Genomic DNA, 16,855 nt, shown 5'->3' with positions numbered 1-16,855 from the left:
TTGACCAAACGTTTTATTCCCATCAGAGTTGGATACTTGGAAGTGGAATAGTACCAATTTCCTTTTGCTTCTGTTTTTTAACAAGTTGCATAGCTGTAGTGGATTATAAAGTGCTGCAGAAAAGAGTCCTAAAAGCTGGAGAGTGAGTTCAGGTTCCATCGTCTCGGACTGAGGCTAAATGTGAGCTTAACAGAGTTGAAAATTGTTCCGCAATATGAAATACGTCAGTAAGTAACCCGGTAAGCGGTGTTCATATGCAATGATTATCTAAACGTGAAAGTATCAAAAGCATTTGTTTTCTTCAATAATCCATTGCCAAAATCCCTTTGGCCTTTAGTCGAGGGAATCTGGGCAACGCTGACTTCCGGGGGTTGGCCTCCAGAAACGCGTCATCTCTGCACCGCCTGTGCTGTCAATCTAAGGCATGTCGGGCATTGAACACTGCGAACGTGGCCAATTTTGAAGTGCACAAGTCCCTGGCTCATGTGCCATTCGGGTGCCCGTAGCACACACGCATCACAGGCATATCATTACAGACAGAAGTTCACGGTCCAGTTGATGGTCGCACCGGTCCAGAGATGATGCTGCTGCTTATGTGAAGCTTTGGTATTCTGACAGGCATCAAGCTGCTGCCAGCGCGGGGGCTCAGATGTAAAAACAATGAATGCAGCAGAGCTGTCTAGCTCACGGTTGTGTGTCGTTAAACACTAAAATTGTAATTTGATCATTATAGATTGAATACCAGTATGCTGAATGCATGTGTTTTGATCTACGTCATACAGCGGCAGTGTGTTTCCCTTTAAATGCATAGACCATCAATCTGTCCTAAATTATTATCTGTATTATTATTATTAAATGCAACTCTTTGACTCAACAAGTAATGCTTGAGCCATTCCGGACGTGGTTCAGGTGACTTTAAACAACATACAAGCTTCAGATTGATCATTCATCGCGGCAGATGTTTTGAAGCATGGAGTCTGGAGGTGAGGCTCAGATGCTGCTGTAGTGAGCGTGTGGGTGAATTTGAAGAAGTATTGATGCAAAACATAACGCCGCTATACAGAGGGAGAGTTTAGTTTAGGAGAAAGCAGAACAAAGAAAGTGGAAAGTACTCTTTATTTAATTGGGTTTGTTACAGTAAAGTGAGCGTTCTTTATTTGTATTTGATTGGATTGTTGTATCCCACCGACGACACAATGTTCACTTATTTTATGCTGTGAGTTCCTCGGTGAGAGTCTCGTCTTTCTTTGTAGCTGTACGTGTCCTTAATGACTTCAGCTGCCAGAAATTCATATAAATATATCAAATGGCAGTTACTCCGACCTGTGGCCGAACTCTGCGTTATGTTTGTGCCACAGGCAGTGCATTGTAGCTGAAAGACCTGGTGTGTGTGTGTGTGTGTGTGTGTGTGTGTGTTTGTGTGTGTGTTGGGTCCACTGAAGAGTTTGATAATTGTGACTGTGGAAGCAGAGAGATGTTTTATCAGAGGGGAGAGGGATAGAGGTCAGGGCGGCAGCAGACCGCAAGAACTCACATGAACCGGTCGAGTCCAGTTGTCTAACATGAAGTTATTCCTTAAGCGATAAGCGGACACGTTGTTTCCCTGTGTGTCGACCCTGGACTGTATGTAAGGATCGGACCTAGTCAACGTGACGTCACCCATTGGTTGTTAGACTGCTGTTTTGAAGCCTCGAGTTCGGCTACTTCGCCGTCACCATCTTGGATTGTGGCCGTCGCCATGATGTTTTTTCTTTTTTTTTGCAACCTGTGGACGGAAGTCACCATGTTTAGAATGCGGTGGATGGCAAACATCATGTTGTATTGAAGAAGACTTGAAACTAGAGATTGAGATCATACACTCATGTTTACAATGTTTACTGAGGGAATAAATCAAGAGAGAAGTAGAGTCATTTTCTCATAGACTTCTATTCTGAATTAAAGTTTTAAGACGCTTCCACATCGGGTTCACTCGGCAGAACCGGAGGTGAAGGAGATTTATTCTGTGAGGAAGCTGAGTGTCAAACGCCGTCTCACTGCTCCTGTGTATGGTTCCTGCACCTAAACATGCATTCACACATTATTATCCAGATATGGGGGGGAAATGGCGTTGCAATAGCTCAAAACATGCATACATCACACACACTCAAGTAGACTTACATCAGCCCCAGGGGTTTGTAGAGAAAAGTTTTTGTCAGTTGGTTTATCTGATTTTTCTTTGTCTGTTTGTTTTCGCTGTAGTCTCTGTCTGTGTTTTTTTTTATCTATCTTTAATGAATCTTCCTTCATCTGTCAATTTTGTTTTTCTGCCTTTGCTTCTTTTAAACCAACACCTTTCATCTCGCTCCTTTGTCTGTCTGTGGCTCTTTTTTTTCCTCTTTCCTATGTGTCTACTCCCCTCTCTTTGTCTCTCTTGTCTTCTCCTATCTGTTTCTCCTCTCTAACCCCTCGCTTCTCTTTCTCCAGTGTTTCCTTCATTCCTCTCTCGCTCTTTCTCTCTCTCTCTCTCTCTCTCTCCCCCCCTCCCCCCACTCTCTCTCCCTCCCTGCTCTGCAGTTGACTTATTGATTTCATTTTCATACTGTTGGCAGTTGTTCCCTCTGTCATCAACCATCAGCGTTGCCTCCTTTCACGCCCGCATTGATCATCGTACAGCCAATCACAACCAATCACCGGCGAGCGTCATTATCTGCTCTCGCTCTTTATTTTTTCTTCTTCTTTTGTTGCTCGTCTGTCTCGTATTGTGTGCTCTGTTGGTTATATTTTTTAATCTAGCCATTCAGCACTCCGGTGAAATAACAACCCGGTAAATTTAAGTATTTAGGTAGTGAATTTGTTTTTTTCTCTCTCTCGCTCTCTTTAAGTTTTGTGGGGGGGGGAATGGCAAACTCAGATGAAACTGCATCACACACCGTTCACAAGAAATGATCACAACCTCACTCTTCTTCTAGCAGAGAAATTCAACTTTTACCGTCTCTGACAGTGAACATGCGCACCCTTCCACTCCATCTGCTGTTATCTTACACGTGGAACTTTCCCTTACTTTTCCTTTCACGTCCCCGTGCTTCCTTCCTTTCTCTCGCTCCCTCCCTATTGTACTCTCCATGTCTTTTGTTGCGCCGCAGTGTTCGATCGAACGGCACATCATCCAAATCTCGAGCCTCTGCTTCCTCTTTTATCTGCCTCGTGGCCCTCAGACACCTCAAAGCTTTCAAACGAGGGCCGAGTCAGAGGGAGGGGGGTGGAGACATCGAGGGAGAGGGAGTGGGTCGAGGGTACTTGCAATTGTTCTCCTGAGGGAGGCATTTCCACCTTCTTTTGTACACCTCGCTGACCTTTCTGAGCGCCACCGCAACCGCCGGCTCGCGCCCACGAGACCCCCTGCTCCCTTTTTCCTCTTTCCACATTCTCTGCCGGGGGGAGGCGGGTCCCGATAATAATTCACCACAGTCCCGTATTGTGTTCTGTTGAAAGCCACCCCGGCTGCACAGGCAATTGGCACACTTGGTTGTTTTTTTCCCAGGCGCATTTCACACCAATATTCTGGTAAGTATTTTATCGCCCCCTCTCTGGCGCGCTTAGCAAGAGGTTTTGTGAAACCGGGACCACCAGCTGGGATAAGAGAGGACAGCAGCAGGGCTTTTAGGTGGCTTTTTCACTGGCTTTATTTTTTTTTAAACTTTTTTTCAATGCCTCAAAGCAGCACCGCAACATTATCGGAACAGTCCACTTTATACCAGCCTCTCTTTTGTGTCCCGTTGTCACTCAATGTGGCCGTCTACCCCACCTTCTCTTTTTCTTTATGAGTCGGGGCCTGCCTCTCCTTTGTGATTGCTTTCCAATTCACACCATGTACTCCCAAAGAGGTCGATTTTTTTTTTCTGCTTTTTTTTCTCCTTTCTTTTCTCTGGACTTTTTGTAAATAAATAAATGCCATTGTGTCATTGTTTTTTCCCAGAACTGTGTTGACAAGTTCACTATCATGATACATTTTGAAATTGCTTCTTTTTTTATCGTGGTACCTCAGTTATTTACAATGCTTTGTCCAGCCAATGTACCAAAGGCATCTGCGTATTTGCATTGTGCGAAAATGATGATTCATTTATGTGTCATTTGTGGTGGGTGGTTGATTTTGTCCAGTAAGATTTAAACATCTTCATCTGTGCTTCCAATTGACATAATTCAATGGCTTGCCCTACAAATAGCCTCAGGGTAGTTTATCTACTATGCCCCCCGGCTACATGGTGTATTCAGTGTCCAGTAGCTCAGGATGTATTATTTTTTACCAATAATTTGAACACTAAGGTATACTTCTGCCTTTCACAACTCACCTATTATCCAAGAAGAGTGAACTTCTCAATAAGATAAGAAGACTACGACCCCACAGCCATGCTAGGACCGCTGTATAGGCACAGCGGTGCTTTGAGCTAGCAGCTAATGCTAACATGCTCACAGTGACAACATAAAGCTTTATCAGGTGTAACCTTTAACATTTCCAGAAGTATTGATTACCATGTTCACCATCTTAATTCAGTATGTTAACCATAGACTGTGTATAAGAAGCGAACAAAGTCATCGTGCTGTCACCCATTGGTTTGTGGACTTGTGGTTCTGAAGCCTCGAGTTCAGCATTTTGGTCGTCACCGTTGGTCGTCGAAGTGGCCATACTTGAAGTGGCGTAAGAGACGCCGTATACGGCTCAACGGTCAATCACAGGAAGCCCCTTCCATAATCAGCAGATAGGTCGAGGTCGGCAATGAAATTTCCGATGCCTACAACGGTGTGAATCACAACCGACTTTTCCATTTCATTTCCCTTTTGTACGTTTGCAATCAGGTATGGAGTGGATGATGTGTTTTTAGTCGGCCAAGCTGGAAGTTGGCATCGCACTGGTTCCCTAAACAAAAAGCATCTGGGATTTTTCCATTGGGAGGTCTGAAGGAAAGGACAATACCATCGCCCTTCTCCCCATTCCTACTTGTCTGCATAAGGATTGGCTGATTTTTCTTGTGTCGTTTTTAATTGAATAGCTTTGGGTTTAGGACTTATTGATTTTCATGAAAAAATAATGAACGTATCAATTGATAATGAAGTTCTGCTGTAGCTGAGGCCGAGTATCTAGGTAGCCTGAAATGAACTTTGTTAGTGTAGACAATCTTCGCAGTATATGTTCTCCTCCGCATTCCCCCTCCACGCCTCCATCCCTCAGCAGTGGAGTGGTCAGGCCTATCAACCGCAGAGCCGCAGCCCATCACCTGGGAGCCCCAATTGCCTGCCAGTCATCAGATAAAATGGATTTCCAATTGAGTCAAGGCACCGAGGCTGGGTCAGGCAGAATGGAGAACAGGCAGACTTCTGCTGATCGTCTACCTCTCCTGACTTTCTGTTTGTTGTTCAGTTGTTTTTCTTCTTATTCTTTCTATCTCCTGCTGTGTGCGAGCCTTGTCCCTCTCCTTCTCGCCCCCCCTCCCCTCACTCTGCTGGCCGGGGCCACGTTAAATGAAAATGGGCTCGTTGTAAAAGCCCAGATACCCAGCGCGTTATCTGGGAGGCAGCGTGGTGAAGCCCCAGCAAGACTTCTTAGTGCGTGACTGCTTGAACTCAGGATGGATCTTCAATTAGAGCAACAGGTAGGAAATCCATTAGTTTGTTAGTGGGCTGAGTTGTGAGTTTTTAACCTTTTTTTTTCTTCTTCTTCTTTTTTATACGAACCATTTTCAGAACCGGTCGCAGCACTAATTGCTTTTGCTGGGGTCTGTTGAACAGACCGAGTTGCATTCTCATTCATGAGTATCCCCACTAGCAGAGGTTATGCAAGACTGTATACCCAATAAAGGATTCATTGTTAAGTTAACTAATCAGCCAACAATTCCAAACGTGTCATCAAATGCCGCTGAATCTCTGCAACACGGAAATGTTTATATATTTCTTCAGTGAAGCCTTACCCATTTATATATATATGTGTGTGTGTGTGTGTGTATATATATGTATATATATATATATATATATATATATATATATATATATATATTGGTCGCGTCTAATACAAATCCATTACTCAGTGCGAGGGCAGTGATACCAATGCAACAGGTAGCGCAAATGGAGAAAATCATTTGAGGTGTGAAAGAACTGCAGAACAGAGCGTCAGTAGTTTTCAATAGTCATCTAATACTGAGCAATACAATTTGAGTTTTCATAAAGTTTTTGTAAGTAAAGTTGCTGCATTCTTTCATTTATGGTTTATTCCATAGAGACAGACGCAGCATGCTGCACACAGACAAACTAGAAGAGATATCTGATGCGAGTATCAGAGCTCACTGGAGGAACCGTGGTGACTGTCACGCACTCTGCCTCCTCAGTCACATCACCCGTCATCTTCATCACCTGAACATGAATGAACAACATCTTGAAATGGAGGCGGCGGCGGCTCTCGCTCACTCTCACCGTTCCCTCATTGTCAGTCCTAATCATAATGACATAAGAAAACATAAATGAACATAAATAGATTGTGTTCACCTGTCAAACTTGCTTTTTCTAAATAATATCCAGGATGGTGATTGTCGCGATCATTTTGAAAGCAATCTGTGTGATTGCTGTAAACACTCATAAAAGAAAGAATTAGGAGTGAACGAGTGTTCAGGGATTCCTTCCTCCACAAGCAATTTGATTTCTGTGTCCAAAAAGTAATTTTCTTGTTCTTCCTCTCAGTAGTTGATTCACCGTAAAGAACCACACTGATCAGCAGGTTAATTTTCATGCATCAACATTCATAAGGCGCTTCGCATTGACCAGTTATGGTTGATTGTGGGTTTGTAGAGGGCAGGATGAGAGGCGGAGCCACATTTACAGGTTGTTTTGGGAAATTGCGCGCTTGCGGGCGTATGCAAGGTTTTTTAGATCCGAATTTTCTTTGGGGGTTTCCGTGCATCTTCTCCTCTCAACATACGCAAACATTTTGTGTGGATCCTACGCACCTTTTTATAATTGAGACCTCTGAAGCTTGAAACATATCACAAGATTTGTATAAGCGGGTAAGGTTTGCCCAGTTGTCATGGAGAATTGAAGAAAATGTCCATTTAGCCGAGCACAACGTCCCCTCAATGCTGCTGAGGTTCATAGTTCATTCACAACCTTGAAAATTACATGTGATCACATTTTTGCTGCAAAGGCCATTTTTATATTAGTTATGCTTTTGACGAGGTTTACATTGTATCTACTGAAAGACTGCCAGTGATGCACGTAGAAACAAGAACGTCAGTCTGAGCAGATACGTCTGATAGTGTTTTAGAGAAGTGTAGTCATAAATACTCTTTCTCTCAGTTTAGGCTTTGAACCATCATCAAAGTACTCTTAGAAATACTTGTTTTTAATGCATCTCTCATTTCTTTATTCTAGAAAGAAAAGGAGGTTTTATTTGTTTTAATATTGAAGATCCACATATTTTTGGAATTTTATTTGAAAGGAGATATTTCTATACGTTTTATTTGCATTTATCTTGAACATTACGGCACAGTGCACACCGCAAGGGACTTACATGTTACATTACAATAAGTGCATTCAACCATGAGTACAAACTCAGAACAACAAGAATCAAGAAAGTACCATTTCTTCAATAAAGTTAAACTACAAAGTGCTATCAGTAAGTGCTACTAAAGTGCTACTTTCCTTATTCACATGTAGGTCTACATAAGAGCAATATTGTTTTGTTGTCATTTTTTGGGCCTAGACCACTCTGCTAACAACGCTCTCCAGCGACATTGTTCATTATACACAGATTGTGATTTTCAAATGTCAACATCTCCGGTACTAGAGCGTTCAGTGAGGTTAATTTCATCAAAGTTTTACGAAGATTATTATTTATTTATTTTTTCAAGGAGAAAAGTATGTTCTCAGATTTGCGTTTGTCATTGTTCCATACATAAACACCTCCTACTTCTACCCAGTAAAGTGCGGAATAGAGCAGAAAGGGACAGACGATGGCTAGAGGAGTGGATGCGAGGAGAACAGATGATATGTTGGCAGAAGAATGGCAAGAGAAGGGAAGGCGAGGAGAGGAAATCAGAGCGATGAGATGAGAGGACGGAAGAGGGGGGCCGTATTGATCACCCTGCTCTGTGAGTCTCTCTGTGGTTTTAATGGTTTGAATTTCACAGCTGGAGGGAACTCTGCGGTGCTTAGAACAGAAACCATGCCCTCTACACACACACACACACACACACACACACACACACACACACACACACACACACACACACAGTACATACATGCAATCTGCCGGCTGGCTTCTGGTCAATGCACCTCGAGCCTTCCGCCCTCGTTTAGCTCAGTGCATCGTTCCATACGGGTCACAAAAGGACTTCAGTGGCACCAGTAGTCGCTCCTCCCTGCTGCTGTCCAGCCTCTAAAGCCAAGCAGACTGACCGCGATCGATTTCTGACTGCCACACCAAAGAGATTTTAGTGTTGGCTTTATTGTATAATAACAAACCATGGATTAATAATAGATTGAACTCCTAATTAACGTATTGGCTGAAATGTTTTTATTTATTTATTCATCTTAATCGAAGAAACCATGCAATTCAAATATCTACCAGTGTTACAGGCATGCGTTTCACCTTATGAATCCAGATTTTCTTTCATAAAAATACAATAAGCATAAGCAAAGTATTCATTTTGTCTGGAAGCACCTCAATTTATCCTTAGTTTTCCAAACGCAGTAGATCAAATGGTGGAATGGTGGGAGTCACAAGTGCTTTACATGGTTAGACAAAAAAAAAACTGAATTTAATTAAATCCAACAATTTTTTCAAATGAAATTAATTACCCAAAAGTAATATGTAATACAAATAAAGGCAATAACATTGAAAAGCATCCCGGCAAGAGGGAAGGTCAGGTCAAGTGTGCAAGGCGTGTTTTACTTTTTCGTTTCTGCCACTTTGGATTTAATCCGACAAAAAAACAAAATGCAAACGGCCGATGGATGGACTATTGACGAGCCCTCGTGGCAGAAGTCTTCGCCCTCTCATGCTGGACTGAGGACAGACCGGACGCTACAGGGACTCTCCATCACCTCTCCATCACCTCTCGAGGAACAAGTGGTCATTGCAAGACAGGACGGGCCGGGCCCAGCTAGTCCGCGTGCACACTTCAGTAGATATCTCTGAAACCGAATGCACTGCAGTCATTGACGCAACACTGTAACATCTTCACGTTCTGTTGATAATGTTGGTTCATTTAGAAAAAAATGTTATAAACAAAAATGATGGCCAGACCTTACACAGTGCACCGTTTAATTAAAACAATTATTTTGTATATATATTTTGAGAAGTGATTTAAAAGATGATTTACAAGGGAAGCGGCAATTCAGCGTTAACGGTAATGTACCGCTAATGGCTTTGAACCATGAAGTACTTTAAAAGTAATCAGTAGAAACTTGGTGATGGGAGGCTGAAACAGAGCTGACATAATCTTATCTTCTGGTTTTTGTTCAAAGCTGAGCCGGTGTTTTTTGGGGGGGATTAATCTTGCATTCAAAGAATTATCTAACTGAGATGACATGAAAGCATGACTGACCTTCTCGAGATCAGGTTGACTGAGAAAAGACCTGATTTTTGAGATGCCCCTCAGCTGATAAAAACACGATTGAACGATCCAATGCAACCCGCTTTTCAAACGAAAGGTCACTGTCAAATATAACACCCAGGTTTCTGACTGCAGGTTTAACATTCGTAGACATTGGAGCCAAGAGGTTTTTCTAAAATAGGGATCGACCTTGGGGGACCAAGGAGAGTTGTTTCAGATTTGTTTTCATATAGCCTGGAGGAGGTTTAGGGACATCTCGCACTTCCAGGCTACACCCATGCTCATGGCTCTTTGGGGCTGCACTGAGGCCCAGTGGTGCTTTGAGTTCAATTCTAATCTCAGCATGCTAACATGCTCTTAATCACAACAGCTGACATGCTGCTGATTGCCCTCTTCACCATCTGAGTTGCATGCTAACATTTGCAAATTAGCAGTGAGCCAAAAGTACAACTGAGGCTGATGGGAAGGTCATTAGTTTAGCAGGTATTTAAACATTATTTAAAGTAATAGACAATGAAAAAATGTGACCTGATGATGGTGCCAGATAAAAAGTCAGAGAATCACCAAAGTTATTACAACTTTCTGTTTTGGAGGGATATGAATCTCCACCAAATGTAGTGGCCAACCTTGCAATAGAGTTGTTAAGACAATTAATTCAAAACGTCAAATGTCAAACTCATAATGGCGCTAGAGGAAAAGTCAAGGGATCATCAAAGTCATGACAATTTGTCACCCGGGGACCATTAATGTCCTCACAAACCTTCTCGGCAATTCATCCAATATTTGTAGAGATATTCCAGTCCATTCCAAAGTGTTGGAGCACCTGACATCGGTACCCTTGGCATCAGGAACAGTAGTGGGACGTGTCTGACATCACAGCTCAGAAAAGAAATAACAGTGATCTTAATAGAGCCACACTTCTGCTCCATTTGATAAAGACTGTTACTGATTAATGACAACATTACAGTCTTATGTCTTATACAAATGGGGTCAAACAAACTGTGTGAGAAATGAAAGAGAGATGGAGGGACAGAGCAGGACACACCAATGGCACAACAAATATACCCGAGCCACCCCAACTTGTGAAGAGAAAGCGTTTGGAATGGTAAATGTTAATCTCTTTTCAAGAGTGTAGTTGCAGCCTGTAGCGACATCAGTTTGTTGAACGTCAAGTTCAAATTTATGAACCACAACATTCCACCCGTTTGTTTTTTGATACAATACAATCAGACATTATCATGATAATTATTGTTCCTTTTTCTGAGAATCTGTCTTTAGTTAGTCTATAAGTCAATATGCGTACTACTTCATGTATCTCTAGCTATGCTAATGGCTGAATGGTGATGAGTCCAACACTTTGCCCCAGACTGAAACATCTCAACAACTATTGGATGGATTGCCATGACAAATTTGTACAGACAAGGAGGAGCAGTTGGAAGGTTTGCTTCTTGGTGAAATGTCTTGACAACTGTCTGATGGATGGCCACGAATTCCGGTACAGAGATCCCCGATGTCCAGGGGACGAATCTTAATTACTTTAGTGATGGATGTCATGTAATGCCACCAGCAAGTCAAAGTTTACACTATCAACTTCTACTAGATTGGCACTCAACATTCCACAAAAATGCCTGTCTATAAGACCATGTATCCTCATGACTGGTGATCCCCACACTTTTCCTCTCGCGACACCTCGACTTGACTTGAACAATAGACATCTCTTGATAGATTTGCGGTGTGCTCTGATGTTATTTTGGTTTCAGCAGAGTGAAGGTTAATCCTTTTCCGGCACAACCCTTCCTGTAGCTTGTCCCGTCGGTGCTGTTGTGAAGCCTGTCTTTCAGCGACAGAGAATTGTCTTTTCAAACTCGATGGCCACTAATTGCTCGACCTCAGTAAATCCAGTGGAATTATAATTGCACTCTGTTGACATGTTTCCACGTGTCATTTGCATGATTCTTCCTGAAAGGAATATGTGAGAGAGCATTTATGTCGGGAGCTGAATGCACCACATCTGCATCTGGAAAAAAAAAATGATCACGTAGTCGGGGTCGAGTCTTTCCTTGGTAATAAGCTTATATAATCACAGCTAGGAGCCATCCTTTTAGATATTGGCTTTCTTGAAACACATCAGTAATAACTAATAAGGCTTCAAATAATTCATTGCCCTTCTCATTGAAGGCCAATCACCTACTTTTAAACACCCATGAGCGTCCACTTCTTAATCTATAACTCGATTTGTTCTGTTGGGACCGTCTCACTAACAAGGTATATCACCTAGCTTTTATTGATCTTTATGACAAGTCGAACTCCAAGGTTATCGGAATAGATCTGCATGGTGCCAAGAGCTCTACTCTAGTTGGCTGGTTCTCACTTCGGCTTGATATCTCTCTGTCTCTCTCTCTCAGGCACGTCTTGCCAGGATTTCAAGGTGTTAATTGATCACAGCCAGTTCATGGGTGAAGCCCCCTCACAGTATTTAAGATGAGGTCGTACACTGCAGCGTGGAACACGGTGTCAGACCTGTTGGGTTCCCTCAGGGTGATGAAGTGCCGGGATTTCAAGGACCTCATTGATCTTCGGTTGAAAGATGGGAGGTTGCAGTGCTTAGATCAATTGCACAGAGCTGTTTTCAAGTTAGTAGGCTATAGCTCTCTTGGAGGTCTTTGCATCTCCCGCGCATGAACTGAACGCTGTGTTCAGAGAGCATGAATGAGAATGTACCTGAATTTATTTTAAATGCAAATGCATAATAACGCCTGGGCCACACTTTCTGTGTTTGCATTTCATAATGGCCAATTTATTTAATTATACATTTGGACAGAAAAGAATTGAGAAGTGTGTGCTCATTTGTTATGAATAATGATAATAATAATATACGATTAAACTTTCTTAATTTATAGAGCAGAACATGTCACAGCATTTTCCACAACACTGTCCTGCAAACATTTCAGATTAAAAGTCTTGTGTTAACAAATAAAGGGAATCGGTCCACAGATAAACATGTGGAAAGCAATTATCCATTCCATGAAAAACCCCAAAACCGCAGGGAAAGTTGTTTTTGAAAAGCCTGAACGCCAACAAACACAGATCCATCTTTCTTTCAATACATTTAGACTTTTAACCGAGACAATCAAAGAAAGAAGGACTGAGCGCCGGGTCGCTCGCTGTGTGTGTGTAGAGAGCGTGACAGAGAGGAAGGTGGACTTAACACAACATATTTCTGGAAGTTATTAGTAATAATAACAATTTGAAAGTCCATTCCCAAACTTCTTGCGCATTGGTAAAAACATACATCTTTCAAATGATTTAGTATGTCAAGGAGAACAGTCTTAAACCAATTGTAACGACAAATACCAAACACAGACTTCATCAAAGAAGAAGTTTACAAGTTGTGGGACGTTCTCATCTTGTCTACTTTCTGTCGTTGCAATTTGTTGCAGCATGAAAAGGCCGCTGAGGAAGCGACATGGACAGTCGACAGGTCCTCTCCTCTCCATTACTGAGATAATCCCTACTATCAGCGGCTCTGACCTTTCAGTTGTCTTCGAGTGCAGCTGGGAAAGCATGCACAAGGCCTGGCGGTCCTTGCTCCTAAGAGCTTCTCAAAGGTCGGAGGGTGTGGCAAGAGTGCAGATGGACTAATTATTTTCCCCTCTTTATTTTATCTTTCTCTTCTCTTAGAACCTGCTGGTCAACCACGGATGACGAGAGGGAGGAAAAGGGCAGAACGGTCGTCTGAAGTCGGCTTTTACTTTGGCACTAAGAGCGGCACTCGCCGCGTTCCCGTTTAAAAATTATGAGAGAGTTGCTTTTCTGTTTGCATGCTTTGTTTTAAAAACATTCTCATAATGGTATTTATCTGCGGCGTCATCCAGTAAAGGGTGCTCTGTTATTTTTGCACTGCTATATTTTACGAGGAAGCTTTTGAAAGAGTGTGCTCTCTTTGATTCCTGATGCACTTTCAATTCCCGTCATTCACATGTTGAGGAGAAGTGTTTCTAAGATGTGGGCTGTAAAGATCCATTCACGGTCAGTCCTCCATATTCTGAAATTAAGTTAACGTCCTGCGTTTACTTTGTTGGCATGAAAAACAAGGAAATCATTTCAGGTGTGAGATGAATCGAGCGCATCGGGACCGTCCTAGTTTTTTTAGACTGAAAAAAAAAAAGTGATTGAGTTTTATTGTTTTTAAGCTTCATGTTTTGTTTTTTTCAACAACACAGGAGTAAACGCTCAGGTAATCCTGGCCATGTTTTAAATCCATCAGACCTGTAATGTATGAATCTATTAAACCCTTCATATCCTGTGACAATCTTGTTTGTGTCTTCATTTCTTTCTTTTTCTTCCGGAACTACTCAACCAGCTTATATTTGTATTGAACTTTTTATTTCTTTTAATTGGAAAGCTAAGAACGAAGAGTGAAAGAAGTGATTCATTGTGATTCCTCGAGAGAAACGTGTTATTTCCTCTCTATAATGGAGGCCGCACTGAGAAATTGCAGATGAGGCTTCTTCTTCTTCTTCTTCTCCGTAATGCGGACGGCTGCATGTGGGACACAGCGCTCAACGAGGTCCTGCAAGATAAGAAGAAGTGAGGTCTACAAACGGAGCACGGTAACCAACTCCTTCTGCTGTTGTGTGGAACACTACTTGTGCTGTGTCAAACGTGAAGTCAGTTCGTGGTTGGGAGGACAGGATGCACGTACTGTGGTGTTGAGAGGAAATCCCCATCATCACCAAATGATTTCAAGTAGGGCCTGTTGGGGGAATCATTCATACGAACATGAAAAACAAATGTGCAGTATATTAATACCAGCAGTTTTGACTTGTGTCGTTTGTCCCCATCCTAAGCGCTAAGAGGAGATCAAATCAGAGAATTCAAAGAAAAACGTAAAGAAATGGTGAGGCTAATGTTGGGCAGCACAGAGCGATGCAACCGGTGGCTTAACAGAGAATTTGAACCAGAGCCCTTTAAAAAAAAAAAAAAAGTACTGCATTTGTAATTAAATTCACTTCATTTCCATTAAAGATTCTTAGAAACAGCCTTGCAGCCTGTTGGAGCTGCAATGGCAATAACTAGGAATTAGGAGGGAAGAGAAGAAGACTGCTGTCCTCGAAGCCTGGATTTAAAAGAGAAACAAATAATGTCCGATTGAATATATATATATATATATATATATATATATATATATATATATATATATATATATATATATATATATTCAATCGGACATTATTTATTTATGAACATATTCTAATTCACATTTTTTTTTCAAAAGCTATATAGACTCCATCATGGCGGCTGTTTGACGCCTTCCAACAGCGATAACCCCGCCCCTCTCCTTCCATGAGCAGCACTGACGTCTACCCAGGTGTGCGTAATGTCCCTGATTGACTTAATGTAACAAGTGAGGCTCAAGTGGCTCCACTTCCCTCTGCTCCGGGTTAGTCTTCCTTGAGTTGCAGCTTTTTAGTTCTGGAGGCGAGGCGGCGGTAATCGGCCTGGAGCGCGCGCGGACTTAACGGCTGGTAACGCTCCGCTGCCACGCGCCATGCCGTCGAGGTGTGTGTGCGCGCGCACACGGTTTGGGCACTAGCAGCCAATCTTTATTATAAAAAAAGAAATGACACTGTGGTGGTGGCGTTCACAGCACGATGAGCGCGGGCAGTGGAGGTTAGGAAAAGAGAAGCGAAGACGACGTACGGCGAACACGTCTCTCTGTTGATCCAGTGTCATACCCAATTACCACCGAAAGGAGGGGAGCGCGGGGGATGGGTTGGTGGAAGGGCGTTAGTCCCGAGAATACAGAGCGAGAAAAGAGAGGAGCATGCCGGTGTCTGCTGGAACCTTTCGTGTGCCGAGGTAAACACCCACGCCTGTCATTACGCGTCCAATGCAAGAGGGAAGGTTGAGGCAAAAAGAAACTCATCTGCAGCTTCAAGAGAGCGCGTGCGAGGCAGTTGAAGATTTCAGTGTGTGACAACTTCTCCGTGGAAATGTAAAAGCTAGGGATTCAGCTGTTGCGCACACAGTTTCCCCTGCACGGCACAATGCGGGGACACTGTGTGTGTGTGTGTGTGTGTGTGTGTGTGTGTGTGTGTCGGTAGAAATATGCATGGGTTGGAAAAAGAGATGCTTTTTTGGTTTCACATATCTTTCTCCTCATGAAATTCCACCCCAAAAAATGTATTTGTTGGTGGACGGACATGACGAAGCAATGGCTGGCACTACTCCTCCGTCACACATACAGGCGTCCCAACTATAATGCATGACATATGTGTATATATATATGGTAAAACCGAATCATATAGAAACATTAGAATTTGTGTTTTTATTTTGATACTCTGTAATAATTGCTTATTTTTTTTTCCTCAAAGCAATTTGTCTCACTGCCCATTTGAAACCAGACACACAAATATACACACACACACACACACACACACACACACACACACACACACACACACACACATATACCTGCCCCAAGGGAAATCAATGACTCTTTCTGTTATCGCTTCCTTCATCAGATTATCAGAAACACTGACATCTATTAGCCCGACACTCCATCTGAGTGTGTGTGTGTGTGTGTGTGTGTGTGTGGCGCTCGGCAGAGGCCTCCCTCACTACATTGCTCTTGCTATTAAAGACGTCCGCCTCTCTAATGCCATTAGACGGATGAGGAAAAAGCAGAGAAGGTGATTGAGGGGAAGAAGACAAACGGGACGGTCTGCTTAACCTCTGTCGTCTGACGGAGCGGGCGAACGTGCGGCAGGAGAACGATTTAATCCCTCTGTAGTAGCCCGGATTAGTCCCGCGATTCATCACCGCCTCGCTCTTTTCTCTGGGCCTCGCTGTCGTTTTCTCTCCCCTCATCCCTTTCTTCATTCCCCCTCTTCATTCCCCCTCTCTGTCTCGATAATGCGTCTGGTACTGAGTGGCTTAATGCGGTTTAATGTGGTGACTTCCCTTTATCTGCCTATTGTCATTACTCTCTCTTAGGGAGAAAGGCGCTGTTGTAGTGGAGCTTCCGTTGTGCTAGAATGGTGCTGTCTAAATAAATAAGTGTCCGTGAGCAGTAAGCACTTGTGCCAAAATGATGTTGAAATACCCATATAAAAAAACACATGGAAGTCCCGGATTGCCACTTCAAAGGCATACTTTTTATTATTTTAAGAAATATACTCATTTGCGTTATTTCCCAGAGTGAGATAAGATACACACCAATCTCATGCCTGTTTCGATTGATGAGGCTCTAGGTTCCCGGATAGCGTCCGTTT

At 42.8% G+C, this 16,855-nt stretch overlaps 1 protein-coding gene across 2 annotated transcripts in view; it reads left to right on the top strand.

Annotated features, from left to right (window-relative positions):
- Window positions 1-13,879, top strand: part of LOC306743224 (MICOS complex subunit mic25a-like) — a 63,998-nt gene extending 50,119 nt beyond the window's left edge. For both annotated transcript variants that reach the window (XM_079225721.1, XM_079225720.1), the window contains one exon: window positions 13,260-13,879. In XM_079225721.1, the coding sequence (XP_079081847.1) occupies window positions 13,260-13,283 (24 nt within the window). In that variant the 3' untranslated portion in view covers window positions 13,284-13,879. The remainder of the gene's footprint in view (window positions 1-13,259) is intronic.
- The last annotated feature ends 2,976 nt before the right edge of the window (window positions 13,880-16,855 follow it).

Source organism: Taurulus bubalis (genome assembly GCF_910589615.1).
Source record: "Taurulus bubalis genome assembly, chromosome: 11".
NCBI lineage: Eukaryota > Metazoa > Chordata > Actinopteri > Perciformes > Cottidae > Taurulus > Taurulus bubalis.
Note: the sequence above shows the minus strand (reverse complement) of the source record. Positions and strands in the feature narration are given on the sequence as shown.